The sequence below is a fragment of the Trichoplusia ni genome, chromosome 2, assembly GCF_003590095.1.
Source record: "Trichoplusia ni isolate ovarian cell line Hi5 chromosome 2, tn1, whole genome shotgun sequence".
Taxonomy (NCBI): domain Eukaryota; kingdom Metazoa; phylum Arthropoda; class Insecta; order Lepidoptera; family Noctuidae; genus Trichoplusia; species Trichoplusia ni.
Genome location: NC_039479.1, coordinates 11146872 through 11165499, shown reverse-complemented (window position 1 = coordinate 11165499; position 18628 = coordinate 11146872). Strand labels below are relative to the sequence as shown.

Here is an 18628-nt window from a genome sequence, read left to right as displayed (position 1 = left end):
AACCGAAATAGATGTCGGAAATCAAAAAAGTTATCGACAATATTCAATGATTTAGGACCAGGAAATAATTGTACGCCAACACTGCAGGAAGTCATGTGACAAAATATGCATTCTTTATTAAAATATTTTTATGGTCACCAAGTTGATAGTTATTTTAGTGTTGCAATAAAAATTAAGACGATGTAGGAAATCGCAAACGTTTATGTTTATACATTTTTAATACCTACGTATTTAAGTCACTTGAATTCATAGTAAAAAAATTATAATCATTTTGGATATCATCTTTATTCTTGTGTTTCTCTTTACTATGTTCCTGTAATAAAATCTTATGTTGGCCCTAATTAAAATTTCAAATTGAATTTAAAACACATTTAAAATATTTTTTGTACTTTTTACCTCGGGTAATGGCGAGTGTGGGAAAGATCTCAATGTGATCTACTTAAGCTAATAGATTAGTTGATTGACCTATTTATCTTCACCTTCGAATCTAAACATGCTGGCACGTGTTAAATGTTTAACAAATCAAACATGAACACAAAATCAATAAGACATTCATTTTCAATACGAGTACATAATAAAAACAAGGTATATTGTGTGTCATTCATTAGCACTCGTCAAAAATTATGGGCCTACATAAAGCTAATATTGACATAGTTAAAAAATCCATTTGCAGCCAATTTTTATTTTATTTCAAAACCACGTTTTTTATTGTTTATGAATTTAAACAAACTGATTTTCTAGGAACTTCGTTTGCGGTCGTGTTTTCAACCAAATAAATATTAAATAATAAAATTATTAGTTCCGTAAAATTTACAGCAAATATGTATATAAATAATTCGAACAACTGACAACAGAAACGCAGAACGACTGGATTTGGAACAAACATTTGCTAATAACTTAAAAGTTTGTTCTACTTCGTCGTTTCATCTTTTTTTCATATGATTGATGCTAAACATGATATCTGTATTTCTAAATCGCCTGTTGGCCTGTGACGTGGCTAAACGCACCCTGATTTTTTTTCATGTCTTCTATTTTACTCGCAATCCCTTAACGTTTTTAATAAGTCACAATTAATTTTGTGATAGACACATGAAATTGAAAACACAGAATTGTGTGCGGGGATTAGAACCTACAAACTTTGACTTGACAGTCCAACCAGTATACCACTAGGCTATTAAATAATAAACAGTATAAAAAATACTGACAACTCAATTTCTCACTATCCAGTCCCACATTAAAACACTGTATTAATTCCTTAGCAACAGTAAACCGAACCTTACAAAGAGAAATAATACCTTTTATATTCCCCTTTCTGTACTAAACGTTTTCTCAGAACCACGGATATACAAAAACTATTGTGGAAACGGTTTTAAACGGACCTTATACATTCACATCACGAATCAAATCTTTCATTCTCAGATCAAAGCGATAACAAGAAAATATTATTCAAAGTGGTAACTAAAACATAAACCATGTTACAAAAAACTTTTGTTTATTGTCACATAAATATGAATAGAAATTTTTGTATCCGTTGTATCATATTTCAATGTAGAAATAAATTATGATCACTGTCATCTATGAATAACCCAATGATGTATTAAGCATACAGATAAACGCAAAAACTAGTACCTTTAAAATTAAAAAACTTGTCATTCGCGACTCTTAGGTTTTTATCACCCATGAAATTTATGATTGTGCCAAACGTTGCTTGACCTCGACTTTTGGTTTTGCTGAAATACATCATAATTTGTACAAATTTCAACTGTCTATTTATAATGGTTCATGAGACACAGCCTGGTGACAGACAGTTAAGCTTAATGATAAGGTGCCCGTCTTTACCCTTTGGGCAAGAAACCCTAAAAATAAAAATAAAATCTTCAAAATTGTTCGCTTAGTATATCGCCTACAAAGACACCCATTTTCTTGAGATATATCAAGCTTGACCATAAGATAGATGCTTCAAAATATCAGCAAAAATATTTGATCGAAATTTTCTCATATTCGCACGCAACTTTCGCACAGACCGATCAACAAACAACGCTATCTTTGAACAATGCGCTCCGACCGAAATAGGATAGCATTGTCTTGACAAAGGGTTGATATCAATACAAATTCTTTGTATATTCCAGCAAAGAGCCTGTCTTGGTCAAGGGCTATTGTGTTGCTCAATAACAATTGTGATTCAAAATAAAGTGTGGGACCAAATAAGCAGACATAGTAGACGGTGGTTCGGCTCTCGGAATATTAACTAAGTACGGGCCTTGGTTTGTTTCGCGTGCTCGCGGTCTAGATGAATATGATGTTATGTGTTAATAGTTTATTTATTAGCCCTGGACCGACATACGTGCTAGCGTCTCGGAGGAATATAAGTTTTAGATTAAATGATGATATGGAGTTGCAAAATTAAAGGGTTTCTTACTTAAAATGGGCCAAAAACAATAAACTGATTGCATATACTCGAACGAAATCATTATTTAAGCCTACAAAATGCTGAAAAGCTAGGTTCCAAATGATATATGATTTTCACTCACATTTTTGGCAATACAGATATACAACAATGTAATGTGCTCCAATTAAGCAATAAATTATGTCTATATTTAAATACTAACATTTTTATAGTTACAGGTCTGAAATGTTTGTTAAAGTAGAACTTAATTTACACTAATTTAAAACTTATAAATTCCAAACTAATTTTGCCCATTTATATCACCAACATCAAAAAAATCTAATTACCCCTCTTTTGTTTCAGATGGGTCACCGAGTGCCTCGCTACTCTAGCCTGCTGTGGGGCGTCTGTATCCCCAGCTCTTGCAGCAGCTTCGACCTGGAAGAGGAACTGTCCCAGAGACTGTCAGGTCTAGGAATTTCGGTCAGGGTTCACAACACCATGTGCTCAGTCAAAGACTTCAAGCGACCATACTCTTTTGGAAAAACTCTTTCCATGTAAGTTATATTTTTCGTGTTTTTTGATAACTTGAAGTTTTTAAATGATTCCTGGACTACCTGACTCCTACTTAACTTGGAGATTAGCACCATGATTACTTAATCCAGCGATTTCTGAATTTTTACATTTTAATTTTGGGATTATTAATGTTTCCATAAACATTCCGCCTTCAGCTTTGGCTCATCTTAGAATCGTTCTACAAATATAAACATAGGAACATAACATATAACATGTACATACATGAACCACTTACATGACGGACCCACAAAGATGACAGAACCGACCCACTTCAAAACAAACCCAACTTCTTACACACAACTGTCATTAATCACCAAATGACACGAAGGATTAACCACACTTAAACTATCATCCACAATAATAGGTTCACTAATCACCGCTATCTAAGTGTAATGAGCCGATATGATTGACTCGCTCGAGTTATTAATCAAGCATGATTTACATATTTAATGCTTCGCGCATAATTGCACATAATGACCTTAAGCCGTGAAGATACAGTGATGTCATAAAATATGTATGTATGAAGTTAATTAATATTAAATAGTCGATCGATTCAGGTACTCGGTCTGTGTACTGACGTGACTTGAATTTTGAACGTCCAAATGTTCGAATTGTCAATTAAAAATTTGTCCAGTTAAGACGGAAGCACTACAAATACAAATACCATTGTAATGACATCAATTTTTTTTATCGAAGGATTTTAATCCTTGTGTTGAGGAGGTCTCACAAAAAGTCCAGTTACATGCACATACACACCCAGATCCAAGCATTCTTGGATCACATAGATGGGTGAATTTCAACAGGTCCAAAAGAATCTTCATTTCCGTGGATTTTTTATTCTTCAACTTTAGAACAATAAAAAATAGTGTTTTCTCAAGTTTTCGATCAGATATGCAGTTTTGCTTAATATCTAGCAGATAGCTTAAAAAACTAACGAGATATACAAGATTGAAAATTCCGTGCCACGGCGATGAAACATGCATGCACGGCAATGAAGCAGGCGTCCATGGCAATGAAATGTTATTATAGTGTACAAGAATATTTAAATGATAAAGTTAATCATTGAAACAAAAATAAATACTATTAATTTATACGCAATAATAATAGAATATAATGTGTAAAAATCCAGTCACACATGATATTATTTTTATAATATAACTATAAATAGATACATTCCTGTCTAGTGGCGAAACAAACATAAGTCACGGAAATGAAACACGTGGCCACGGCAATGAAAGGAAACTGTTTTACAAGGCACGGCGATGATATTTTTTTCATTCCCGTGTATTTTTTTTCATTGCCATAGCAAATTTTGTCCACGGAAACCACGGAAATGAGAGCACGGCGATGAAAATCAAGGGGTATAATTCAATTTACTAAAAAACTGGTAATAATTCACAGTAATGAACACTTTACAAATAAGCTAAATATAAATGGCATTGTATTGAATGCTCAATCGAGATTAAAAACTTATTGAAATAGAAGTTAGACCTATCCACGGCGATGAAAGAAAAAATGTCCAGTACCAAAAAAATTGAATACTTTTAATTATAGCTCGAAAACGCAGGCACGTACACACGTCGTTCCTTGTCTAGCCTTTCGACGTTACTTATATGCAACGTTTAACGCAAAACGGGAGCGACGCAAAACGTTAGAATATGCAATATTCTCAAATATGTTTAGGACATGGCGATGAAAGGTAGTTCTGGGACAAATGGTTTTTTATTAACCATACGTTGTATTGTGTAAATATTTGAATAAATGTATTCCGAGTCAATGCTCTAACTATTCACGAACCAAATAAAACTAAGTTTTAATATAAATAACGATACATTTTTGATCAATGATGACTTTAATACATCAAGGTGAGTCGTGGACAAACACGGCGATGAAAGATTATGTGGTTTAACTTTTTTTTTTGGAAAACCTATTAATTATATTAATAAAATATTTAGTGCTACAGATAGATTTTTATGTCATCTACCTAAAAAAAAATGTTAGAACATTATAACAATGCTTTTTAGTACCGATTTCATCGATGCCACGCAATTTTTGGGTCCGGGAAATTCACCCAGATACATGTTCGAACGAAATCGAAACTGCGACACCTTGCGCGTAGTTTGTTGGGCACGGTTTCGCTTACTGCTCGGCTATGCGTGCGATTGAAAAATTGTATCATTATTTTGGGACTTAAACAGTAAAATGATTCACATCACACACAATGATGTGTTATAGAATTCCATGCAAACCATATAAACCATCGCGATACAGATATGAGAGCATAAAAACCTCTTTGCATCTCTTCCCACGCTCAGTTAGAATCGAGTTTCAATTCAGATTCAGGTGAAAGACAACAAAAAGTTTCTTTAAAGCCTGCTGCTATTTAAATCTTCCTTGCATTATATTCTGGAACCATCATTGTAATGCGTTCTATTACAATTCTGTGCTAAATTGGTCGATGATTAATTATTACTTCATGTCTTCATTTACGCTGTGTGATCACATGCTACATAATCAATGACATCTAAAGATACCGCCTGGATGAACTAATGTTCACATAATAGGAAAATGATGTAAAAATCTGTGACGGATGATCGATTAGACTCTATAATATCTCACTGTATAAGTAAGCTTAGGGCAAATGTAATATCTATATACATAGAATAAGGTAGGTAATTTTAATAGGCATAATGGGAAACTAATAATAAGTAAGCCCATGACATCGGTGATACTCTTGAAGATCAACATACCGAAAGATCAAATTTAAAATCAAACGACAATGATGGAAGTATTAAAAAGGAATGTAGATATTGAGAAGACAAATATAGATATCACAAAATCGTGTTCATTTAATTGTTAAAAACAAATAGAGACAGTAGACGTGATGACAATTGTTGTCATGGGACATACACAGATGCTAGTTCAAGATCATAAATATCATAATCACGACTTATGTCTTAATTTGAAACAGGGACATTGAAACGTTTTGCTGTAACGTGAGAGTTCTGACAGTATTACTGTGCATATATAGACATTGAAGAATATCTTCAATAGGGAAACACTACTTACAAATACATATATACTAACCTATATGATAAGATTTTTCTGACATTTCATTGACTGCAGTAAATCCTGGATTTAAATTTTGGAATTCCTTACCTTACCAATATTAAAAGTAATAATCGTACGGCATTTGTTTTACTTGGTTTTTTTGTACAGCTTTTTTTGGTTGCATCCTGTACTATGATAAATTATCTACCATGCTTGTGAGAAGTCCGTTTAGCATGGCTAAAATAGTTCGGTAATTAATATTTTTGTTTTTTTTTCTTGCAGCACATTCTTTTTAGCAATACTCTTACTTCTGAGTCTAGGAACCATACTAGACGATGGTAAAGAAGGAGTGACCAACTTCGAGAAGCTTCTGAACGCGTTTTCCTTGAAGAGGAATCTGAGGAAAGTCTTCGATCTGTCAGACTCTGCGTCCAAAGTGAAGGGCGTGGATGCCTACAGAGGGATGAATGCGTTCGCCTTACTCATTGCCCATAAGTCCATGGCGATGGCACACAGTCCCTACGTGAATAAAGTCAGCTTTTCTGCTGTAAGTATTGTGAATTCATTTAAAAATAGTGGTAATGCTAGCTTTACGTTTAAAAGTGGAGACAAAAATTTTGAATCGTCATCGATTTGGTTTGAAAGTGGTACAGGTCCTTCTCGTGATCAATTCTCTGTCAATATCAATATGGGAAGATGTTATTCTCAGCCCCTCTATAGTTTCTTCATCATTTCAATCATTTTTATTACTCTCAACCCAAACGATCATGTTAAATAATACTAAATGCTATTAATGTTCGCACAAAAACGACTTTGTAATTTGTCGCTAGGGCCAGTGACTGACAACCCAATTTCTATTTTAGTCCCAAACAACAACAATCTCAGAGTTATAATACCAAGGTCATGATACCTTTACAAAACAAATGCGGAATTTTGATAATATACCGCTTAATTGTTTCTACCTATGATTCAAAGCCCATATAAACAAAGTATGAAAAAATTAAATAGACATACACACTGCTCGGATATAAGTCAGTAGACTATTCGATTTGCATAAAATCATTGTCTTTTGTATTTACAATTACATGTTTATTTAACCCACCCACGTCTAAGGCAAGGGGAATCCCAAATAATAGAGTAATTATTCCATGATCGAACATAGTCTTAATTATAATGGCATTCAAAAATTCCGATTGTCAATTGTTTAAAGAACATAATTTAAAATTTAAATCTTAATGCCATATGGAATGAACAAGCAACGATGACCATAAAGTCTGCATTGTATAAAAAAATATTGTGTGCCAAATGTCATATTAAAGCTGCAAAAATAATTCTAACTATTTTTGAGGAAATCAACAAGTACCTTTGCTTTTCTAGCTTGTTCACTTCTTAAAGTGACGGATCCTAGATAAGTTAATTCTTTAAAAGAACTAGCTTCAGTTTTTCTCTTTATATTTAAGAAAAAAATATTTCCTTCTCTCTTAAAATTAGTATTAACACATTGTTTTCATCAGTTTCTTCTCTCGTTACCTCAAATCAGTCAATAAACAGTTCCCGAATCAAACTCTAATACATTACAAATTTAGAAACTCAACACTCGCAAAAGTTTGTTGAAATTTTAATGAGCACTTAGCGTATATTGTAACTCCTTATTTTCACGCTTAATTTTCATTACGTACTTGTACTTAATAATATTTAATCAGTCTTCGTATATCTGTCTTACTCAATAAGGGATTATTGAAGTATATTTCTTAATAATTTGAGTAGAATATTTATTTATCGACCTCCAACACGTGCAAGACCTACAATTAAGCTGAAAAAGTATTTGTCTAGTGTTCTCATTATTTTTTTGGGAATATACCTAAAATTATTGGATTAAAAACACACGTGCCTCCAAAATTTTGTCAGTTGAAAATCGTTTCGAGAGACTGTGGTAAGGACTCATAAGGTTCCAAAGGATTATTTTGCAAAGAAAATCATTTATCATCTTCTTAATTTAAATTCAAATTGATTCAAAGTTTTGCTATATTTCCCTCTCATGTTGCGGTTCTCCACAAGAACAGCCATCACTATCTTTTATTAAACGACAATTTTATTAATCACAATACCCGGTGTCCAGGTTTTCGGCATGCCGTGGGCAGTAGTGGGGCGTTCAGCGATCCTGTACACCGACAGCTTCCTGTACCTCAGCGGGTTCCTCAACGCCCACAACCTGCTCCAGGACCTCGAGAAGAAAGGCACCATCAACCTGAAGGACCGCCTCGTCGCCAGATGGTTTAGGTAAGCGAACATTTATCGCCGCCATCATCATTAAACAAGATTGATTACACTTTCGAGTGTTAATACATCTTTCGTTTAAAACGGGACCATTAATTAAATCAGTTTCGCAATTAATCTGGATTTACGGAATTGGAAATAATTATTTGGATTTTTCATCCTTTCTTTCCTTTCCGACTTGGATTTGTTTTTGAATCGGGCGAAGTCGTATCATCCGTCTATCAGTACGATAAATAATAGTTACTCTAAAAATGTCCTACGTCATCATTTTTTGTGAAGACCTAAGTCCACCAAGAACGCTGGCTCAACACTGTTTCCCCTATACATTACCTTATTAAGTATACAAATTTCATTAGAAAACTGATTCTCACACAAGTTATGACTACTACTTTTTCGACAGAATTCGTACTAAGGCGTCATTTGTTTTGAATAAGGGTTTTTACAGCTTTTTATCTAAAACCATAGAAATGAGGTACGAAAAACGACACATCTTTTGAATCATCAAAATTCACAATAGACGTAAAAATAAATATCTGCTATGTCGTAAGTGGGAAAATCGATTCCGTCAACTAAAAAACACGAATCATGCTAATAGATTAGACGTATCGAAACGACGGATAACCGTCTAATTAGATTTTGTTAATGATTGACATCATTATAACAGATTTGATGGCTACGAGGAACACGTGCCACTTGTAACACGAGTAATATCGTTATAAACCGATTTAGTGTCCGTACACTAACCCGTAGCATTTGTTTGCTCAGAGCTTAAGACAAGTAAATTGGTGTTTAATGAAGGGGGAATCGTAGCTCCGATAATAGAATTACCTATTAATCTCGACTACGGATTCTGTCAGACCGGGATGCCGTTCCGTCCGTTGATGAGTATCGGAATGAAGGGGCGTGGTTTTACAATCAATTAATTTCTGAAATGAGTTTTGAAGTAGCCTTTTCTTTACGTTTACATTAAAACCTCTTTTGTGCATAATTACTGAATGAACTATTTTGGATTTTCCTTTTGTCCACTTGGTGACACCATTTTATACAGACAACTACCTACGTAATAAAAGTCACTTTGAACCCATAGTATCTTCTTCTACCTTCAGTACGTTATCTGGAAACATCACACATAAAACCGTATCCTTTCCCTGTATCATTTTCTTTTAATACTATAATCCTCATTTTGTACTATATAAAAACTTCTATCGAAAGACATATCTCCACAGCACCCCGAATCACATACAGGGAGAAACCTATTACATACTATTACACATATATCTCTATTCCAGGCTATTCCCCCTGTTCGTCAGTCTGATGTTGTTCTGCACATACATCCTGCCTGACCTGAACAATGGCCCGCAGTGGAACCTGGTCGTGGAGGAGCACAGCAGAGTCTGTGAGAAGAACATGTGGAAGAGCTTCCTGTTCATACATAACTACTTCGGGTTTGAAGACATGGTGAGTGACATTGATCAAAAGAGGTTTGATAGAGACCTTTCAAGTAAAGCGCATGGCAAAGGCATAGCAATATGTCACCGGTCTTGGTACTGCGGTTTGTGTTCATGTTAAGTGGAATATAGAGACAATTAAGTGTTTTAAATCGTCACTTACAAAAGTAACAAAGGCTGCTAGTTTTGATACTTTTGAGAGTATGTACGAAGATGGTAAGAATTTTCCTTTGGTATGCTCAATACAAAGTAAGTTTTGGAATCACGTAAGGTATTTCATATCTGTCTCTAATATACTTAAATCTTGTTAATTATTTTTTCTGTTTTTAAATTTTAGTTTCGTTGAATTCATATTTTATATTTTATTATCTCCTCGAATAAACGTTAGCCTATCTCTGGTTTTCTATAAAATCAGAATTTTATTTCGCCGATAACGTAACGAACCTAATTGCAAAGCCTTGCTGAATACGAATTTTAAATATTTTATACAATATCAGATTTCAGTGCTAGTCTAAAGGGTAGAGCTAAATTCAATTTAGTTTTACTGCTGCTCCTGTCGATAATTTAACAAAATCTTTCTTTTTTTAAATTTTACCTCGTAAATCGGTTGATTTTGCAGACGCCATGTTTTCTTCCCAAATGTGAACTTCGTCTTATAGTTTTGTTAAGACTCAATCCAGTCATTCCATTCATATTATTAGTCGGGACGTCATTTTATTTCATTTAAATCTATTCAAAAATACTTCAAACAATTCGATATAAAATTATTTATTTTAATTGAAATGATCATAATTTTAGGGTAAACATTTTATAACCACAATTAAAAAAGTGGCTTCGAAAAACACTTTTCATTAAATATACCTAATTGATTGTGCAATTTCATTTATAATATTTTATTTCTTTAGAGGTATTGACTTGCCTTGTTTGTATACCTCTGATAACGGTAATTAATATTGTAAACACATAAATCTGTTTGCATTGACATATGTTTATTATTTATTCATACGTGCATGGATTAACTGATCTGCAAACAGGCTTATATAACGGCAAATATTTATGAATTATATATTTATTAAAAGAACGTTTACACCCGAGATAGAACACTCACCGGAAACCGTGAGGTTGACACGGTCGGTCACCGGTGACCGAAGCGGCGACCTTAAATTTTACGTGTGTTAAACATATAGCTCGACAAATAACCTCAGATTTCGTTCTGTTACAACTAGCAGCCTCATATGCCTTATTACTGGGAAAATTATTCTTCCATCATAGTAAGTAGCAACACTAGGATAAAAAATGCTAAACGTCCTCGCACTCGACTACCAGTTGTCGTTTCATTATAAAACACTTCTTGTAATGGTAGAGGCCAAGACACCTAATCCGTAGCGTAACACAGAAGCATTTGTGCGATACACGTACGCTTTTGCTGAGTTTGACTCTATTTGTGCATGTGACTTGAATGTTTGTGGAACACTCGGCGACATTATAAGCAAAAAAAACTAAAGGAAGGAGCCGTCTTATTAAAAAAAAATTAATGCGGAAGGCGTTTTTTTTTTCTAAAAAAGCTTGTTCTTTCCAAATTACTCTATCTTAGATTACTAGCATACGCTAGGTGCGTTTAGAGTATCTCTCGTAATACAGTTTCTTGCGGCAACAATTAACAATGTACGATCGAGTGACACAGTAATCTATTGAACCGGTTATGTGATTCCCATGGATGTTATATAACCAAACACGCTTTAAGTAGGCGAGTGAGGTATTGAGGTTTCCTATCGGTGTTCAGAGCTTTATCGCTCTGATCATGGATCTCAAGTGGTTAATTGAGTTTTGGTGTGAATCAATTTTATCAATCGAGTTTTTCCTGTATTTGTTTTTGTTCTGTCGAGATTATTTTACAAAGAAGAATACAGTTTATGAGCTAATGCATGTATGGTGTACGTATTTTTGCTGATATCAAAATAAAATATTTTACTTAAAACATTGGAAAAAATACTCTGTACAAGGCAAAAATGGTATGCAATTGAGGAATTTGTTGCAAAAAAGTATGGAAAATTTCAGGGAGAATTCAACGTTTAATATAATCCTATATCAAAAGATAGCTGGCTCGATCTGGATGCGTGATGTTTTGCGTAAAGAATACCTAAAAAATTACAGGCAAAAGTATTGTAATTGTAAAGGAGGATAAAAATGAATTTTTAAAAATAAACAAATATTTAATACCGGTAATTAATAATTAAATGGATTATATGGGATTTCGGAATTTCTGTGGTTTCACTATCAAGTTATTTTTAATTGACTTGATATTATGTTAATTTATTTAAAATTGACAAGTCACTCTTACTGATTAATTTTGTTTATAACGTGCGATTAATATATTAAAAGAAAATGAGGCTTTTAGGTCAAGTTTGTCACAGAATAAACTTAAAAAATATTGTTGTACCGGTCGATGTCCATAACCGGAATCTCACTCAAATCACTTTTACGATAACACCTCGTTTATTATTTTCCTTACACTTATTGCTGTTTATAATCAAATACTGTAAAATCTACAAGCTAAATCAATTAATCCAAAATCTACAAACTCATTAGTCTTTACATGCCAAAAACATTTCTTCTACAACTTTACATTCCCAAAAATCTTCTAAATTCTATCCTACCACATTTACAACAAGCCCATCTATTTTCCCCAGTGCCTCACCCATACTCACCAGATCGGCATGGACATGCAGCTTTACGTCGCCACCTTACCCCTGATGGTCGTCATCTGGAAGTACCGCACCCTGGGCTGGTCCCTCCTCGCTGGTATAGCGGTAGCCTCTACAGCCCTCCGGTACCTCGCCATCTACTGGTACGACATCAGCATGTTCGTGTATTACGGGATCTCGTGAGTACTTCTTTTGTTTTTATATGACTGTGGAAATTCTGCGAAGGTCTATCCAGTTGAATTATGAAGAATAGTGTCATTAAAGTGGGAGTTCAGAGGAGTTCAAAAAGGAGTGAATCGCGTGTATGACTAGGAATGTTCGAAATGGAAAGCTTACGCCCAAATTTTCCGATGTCAATATTTCTTAGCTGATTTCCTTAAATTAATGAGAAGCGACCGATCAATGGGTTTCTGTTTTTTTTTTAATAAGTCAGAGTTAATCGGAACTGAGTATACAAGTATTTTTCTTTTTATTTCGTAAAAGACACAAAAGTAGAAAGTAGACAGATAAACAAAATGATCAATAGGCCAATGGAAATGAAAAATAGTGTTGTAATAGGTATAATAAATGCGTAAGTAATGGCGAAACATGCCAATTAGCCTAATATTAATAATCCTTGTCCAACAAGTTGGTCCATCAACCGATAGTTATGTTATTAATAACGACTATCTAGATTCTGTAAAGCATTGTATTTATATGATTCACGGGAAACGCTCCAAATTTTAATGTTTCATTGGCAATAAGTACAATTATCAGTGCTTTGTAGATAACATTAATTTTGATGAATTTCAGCTTCATCTATTTATTGGAATTCATTAACGAGGAATTCAAATTTTGATTTTGATTTATTAGGAATCCTAATTGTGTTGGTAGTGCATACAGCATTATATAATATCTACATCTCATTTAGCAGAATCCGTTCATATTTCAAGTGTCATTTCCATTATTGACATATATAGCTTTATCCATGAAAACGAAACAATGAAATTATGATCTGAGTTTTCGAAACGCATTTTTAATATTCTATTGTTATTATGTGCTGGTACCTACAAGTTACTAGCTACCCCTGACTTTTATGTCATTATAGCCACACACACACACACACAACCACTTATCAAGACAAGCTTCAATCTAGTAGTCAGTATTATTTGTACACTTTACATGAGTATTTTGTCGACAGATGGAAAAAAGCCCATTTTTTTTGCCATGTCTTGCAAAACCCCTTGTCAAACCAAGCCTTTATATGGACACTTTTGTCGTTAGGTGCAAAAAAGCCTACAAAAATTATGCCATGTCTTACCAAACCCCTTATCAAGACAAGCTTCGATCTATCTAGCCAATACCTTAAACTTTATATCAAGATTTCTCACACTTATAGATCAAGAACTATCATCAAAAATCTATAACACTACCAAGCCAAGCTCAAAACGGAATTTTCCAGAACTGAACTCTGCCAGCCCTTGACCATGTCCTTATGTTTGCTCAAACGAACAAAACAAGCCATAAATAACCACAAGTGCTTCGCTGACGCTACCTAGTACCTATGTACTTGATCTTATGTACTTAAGCCTCCATTACTGTTCATTACATAAACATGACAGAAGTATTTGCGTTACGGTAGAACGAAGCCACCGTAAGTTACAAAAGAACTTCTTATTTGCTAGAGGAACTTAGTGTACTGAATAACGGTGGATAAATTTGAACTAACGCTTCTTGGTAGAGATGTGAAGTTCCTGGCTAAGCTAGTGGTGATCAACTTCACAAGTTGATCGATCACAGTTTAAGCTGCACATGATACGGTTTGTCCGTCGGTGGATGTCCATCTATGGCTTATCAAGTTCTTTCGTATTTTGTTACCTTTAATTGTGGGTTCCGGCTGTAATATACACATATTTGACAGTCGTTACTGATTGTCAGATGTTAGAAAGTCTGACAACCAGGCTGACTAAGGAGTATCGTGTTGCCCAAGTAACTGAGCTTAGGAACCTTATTCAAGCCAGTTATTACATATTCCATACTCATAGTCTTTTTACACTTCAAAATACTTAAGCCTCGAAATGGAACCCAATACGGCTTAGTATGTACATCGCTAGACAGGCACAATTTTACATAACAGCTACAACAGATTAGACTAAAAATGTTTCATTTAAAACCGTTCCTAGCTCATCCTAACGGATTATACAGCTAGTTTAATTTATTATTGAAATAAATAAACATGTATTTCTAAAGCACTCTCCAATTAAATGAAAGTACGCTTGAATTACAAGTGGTTTCACCTCAATAGAGCATCAATTCATATATTTTTATTTGTGACATGAACACACAACAACCCTTTTAAGCGACGTCACGGAATTTGTGTATAGAATTATAAAATTAAAATGAAGAGTGCTTTTGTATCATTGGAGGACAGAGATCTCTTGGTCTGAAAACCTGCAACAAGAAAACAACGACACCTTTCGTACACTTTCAATATCTGTAGTTTTTTAATCCTTGTCAATTATAGTTTTCAAGCTACTTCTGGATAAAAACCTCATTCAGCGTCAAATACTTGCGTCTCCTCTTCTCGAAATTGCCTACGGTATCATTATAACGCTTGGATACTAATTGGTTTGATTAACCTTTACCCACTCAAAGCAAATATTTTAAGTCTAAATTCGTATACCTATGTGTCACTAAGATATTCTCAAAGAAAAGGCACACTGCAAAATAAAAAACCATCTTGACACATCTTCAACTTGGAAAATTTGCAAGTACGTTTAATTAATGGAGTGGAGTATTTTGTAGAAGCTCTTATTTACGTAGTCTAAAACAACACGTGGGTGCAGACAAAACTAGTTTTCTGATAAAGGTTGTTCTATTCTAGGTAAAGGTTAAATTACTGATAGAACTGCGATAGCAAACGTAGTCGAAACGCGTCATTGCTATTTCACTGCCTAAGGCGCAATCTATTTCTAACGAGATCGGTTCAATTAAATATGTTAGCTGTATTCCTAATTAAGTAAGAAATAGATCGGGTCTGATTTGTACTGGGAAAAATATCTCTTTCATTAAAACTGATTTTACAATTATTGTTATATTATATCGTGTATGAAGTTTTGATGAAAAGGCAAATACTATGTTATTTTTCAGAGCTATGGAAATCTAAACATACTAACTTATATAATATATTATTAATATACCACCAAAATCTCAATAGAAATCTTTAATCTACACTTTCACCTTTTTATAGGTTAAACAACGTTTTTATTGGAACCTATTCGTCGTTTACAGAGTACAGAAGCTAATGGACGCGGCGCGGTACTCCTACATCCTGCCGACGCATAGAGCCACTATATACCTGATAGGGGTCGTGATGGCGTACCTACTCAAGTCTAAGAAACTGAACTTTAGTCTTACAACTGTAAGTAAAGAATATTTGAAATATAATCTTTTGGATACGACTCTTTAAATCTGTGGTTTGTGATAGCGAGATGAAAAAAAAACCATCAATATCGGTTTTGACTTGAAAACCGTCTTGATATTGAATACGTATTTTTATTTTATCACATCATTAAAAAGTAAGAGAGATTAAAAGCACGTAAGATGATGAAATGTATTGCAGTGGGGGCTAGTAACATCACTCAAATAAAATAAAAGACACATCGTCTTCAAAATTCTATGCGGTGGTGAGAGATGCGCTGGATCGAAACCGATGGAGGAAAATCATCCGCTCCAAATGTGGCCCTGATGCTGACCACGATCCTCAGATATGAGGGACCGATTAAGATGATGATGATGAGTAACATCACTTGCTTGTAAAAAGTGGACGTCACACGAGATTTTATTTCACCGTCTCCCCTTCAGTTTTTGTTAATGACATAAAATAAAAAATATGTATCCAACATTTTTGGTCAATCTGTCTGACATGCTAAACAGTTTAGTCTAAAGCCCTCTTTAAACTTCATACCAATTTGCCTTTCAGACACAATCAAGGCTGCTCTGGGCGTTCTGCTTCACTTTAATGGGGGCGACTATCGCAACTCCTTACCAATGGGGTCTGGAAGGTTACAAGTACGAGCATTACCCCGCCGCCATGTTCGCTGCCTTCTCACCTATTTTATGGGGGATCTTCATGTGTGTGTCCCACTGGGCGATCGTTAATGACTATGCTGGTGAGTATTTTTGTCCTTATATGTTCGAAATTCAGATTAAGAGTAGCTCAAATTAAAAGGTAAAAGTGGACAAAGGATTTTAGCTTTTCTGGGTTCCTGGTAAACCTTACTTATAAATGCTGTCATAAAAGTGAACATTAACCGTCTTAGATGATATCATGATTTTCTTCCTTTGTAAAAAGAAGAGCGCAATAGAAAAACGAGACCGCCCATACAAAGGAGTCTGGATGTCTTTTGTTTTGAGTCTGGTTGTCTTTGTGCGTGAGACTTGAGTGTTTTTGATACCCCTAGCATAAACAGGATTGGGACAAAAAGAAAAAAGAGCAATTGAGACATGAACGACCTCGCGATTACTTCTCATTCTTAATTTTCCCTACTTATCTAATCATTCCCTACTCCGCAGGCATAGGCACCTCGTTCGTGGAGTCCCGCGTGTTCAAGTTCTTCAACAAGATCGCATACAGCGTGTACCTCACGCAGTTCCCCATCTTCTTCTATAACGTGGGAGTACAGCGGCATGCGGACTACTACTCGCCGCTGCTACTTGTAAGTAGTACTTCCCTTTTGACTTCCCATATAGTGATAGACGTCATCAAGCCAAATCACCTGTGCACGACGTTCCGCGCGTTCAATCACCGCGTAGAATAAGCGTTAGGTTGATTCACGAATGCTTGTTCTTTCTTTCCTTTTCTGAATTGTCTCCTAAGCTTGGGCCTTTGACCACCTCTTCTAATCTAGTAAGACTTGTGGAAGTGAGTCGCTGCTGAGACGTTTAGTATAAAGTCTCACTGCCTTAACTATAAGCCCTCCTTTTTGTGAGTTAAATTTTAGAGAAGAGTTTAACGCTGAAACTCAAATTAAATGTATTCTGATCTCAAACAATGATTTAATATTTTTCTATCTACAAAGAAATAAATATCTAGAAAGTATTTTACCATTGGTGACTTTTGATTTCATATCAGGAAATCGTAGTTTTATTACTAAAACCGTTTTTTTTATATTTCCTTTCAGCTTCACGTCCCAGAAATGGTAACAGTGACAGTGATATCAATACTGGCGACAGTCGCCATTGAGATGCCCTTCAACCAAGTGTATAGGATATATTTCGGTAAGTCATACCAAACAATACCTTTGAAAATAAAGATGTTTAGGATAAGCCGTCAATAGCCTAATAATTCAGAGCAATGTCAAGTTTATATTCTTGCGTGGTTTATGCTCCACAACTAGAACAGTTAGGAAGGGGTGAAGGCAAATAAGGATGCTGTCCAATGTAATTTTAACTGTCTAAATCTAATTCTACGCTTATTTGTAAAGCATACTCTATCTATCTAACGGTTGCTTGATACTAGCAGCATCAATAAAACAAATATGTTTCTTAGCCTACAATCGAATTTTTCTTCACTGTAGTCCACTAATTCTTGAGTTCCTGTCTTTGACTATAGATTCTAACCTTAACTTTTTTCTTTCCAGGACAATCACAGACGAAATTAAAAGATAAGTGAGTAAGAAACAAAGACTAATATTCTGTGCTATAGTTACGTATAAATATTTAGTTTTAGTCGGACATCACGAATTAGTTTGTAATAATTGACTATTTTTGTACTGTTAATATTAATATTATGATTAAGAGAATGTATGACATAAGTTATTAAAGATAAAAATAAAACCAATGCGTATAAATAAAATTTATTTTTTTATTTCTTCCCGAACAAAAATATTTTTGTATCTTCTACATTAAATCGATTTGGTAATCGATGAAGTAAAAGATTTCTTTTATAAATGCATAAGAAGATACTCGTAAAACCCCTGTTAAGATTTTTATTAAAATCAAGTGCTTAGCAGCACGTAATTGTCAATTAATTAAATATCTATCTATATACTATCTAAGTTATTTTACTTATGCAATAAGTATGTACAATTTTTATAACTAAGTATATCAGTCTTACCCACTAATTATGACTTTTAAAGTTAGTTGAGCAATCAGCCCAAGTTTTATGGATCAATCCAGGACCTAGAACAAAAGAAAACGTCAGT

The 18628-nt window shown here is 34.3% G+C and overlaps 2 protein-coding genes across 2 annotated transcripts in view; one reads left to right on the top strand and one right to left on the bottom strand.

The window, feature by feature from the left end:
• Positions 1-18279, top strand: part of LOC113507114 (nose resistant to fluoxetine protein 6) — a 39716-nt gene extending 21437 nt beyond the window's left edge. The window contains exons 3-12 of the mRNA XM_026889976.1: positions 2750-2943; positions 6296-6560; positions 8133-8293; positions 9580-9748; positions 12429-12622; positions 15714-15843; positions 16405-16594; positions 16998-17140; positions 17606-17702; positions 18065-18279. Of these exons, the coding sequence (XP_026745777.1) occupies positions 2750-2943; positions 6296-6560; positions 8133-8293; positions 9580-9748; positions 12429-12622; positions 15714-15843; positions 16405-16594; positions 16998-17140; positions 17606-17702; positions 18065-18096 (1575 nt within the window). The 3' untranslated portion in view covers positions 18097-18279. The remainder of the gene's footprint in view (positions 1-2749; positions 2944-6295; positions 6561-8132; positions 8294-9579; positions 9749-12428; positions 12623-15713; positions 15844-16404; positions 16595-16997; positions 17141-17605; positions 17703-18064) is intronic.
• Positions 18269-18628, bottom strand: part of LOC113507125 — a 34324-nt gene continuing 33964 nt past the window's right edge. The window contains exon 9 of the mRNA XM_026889984.1: positions 18269-18605. The gene's annotated coding sequence lies outside the window, so the exon portion shown is untranslated. The remainder of the gene's footprint in view (positions 18606-18628) is intronic.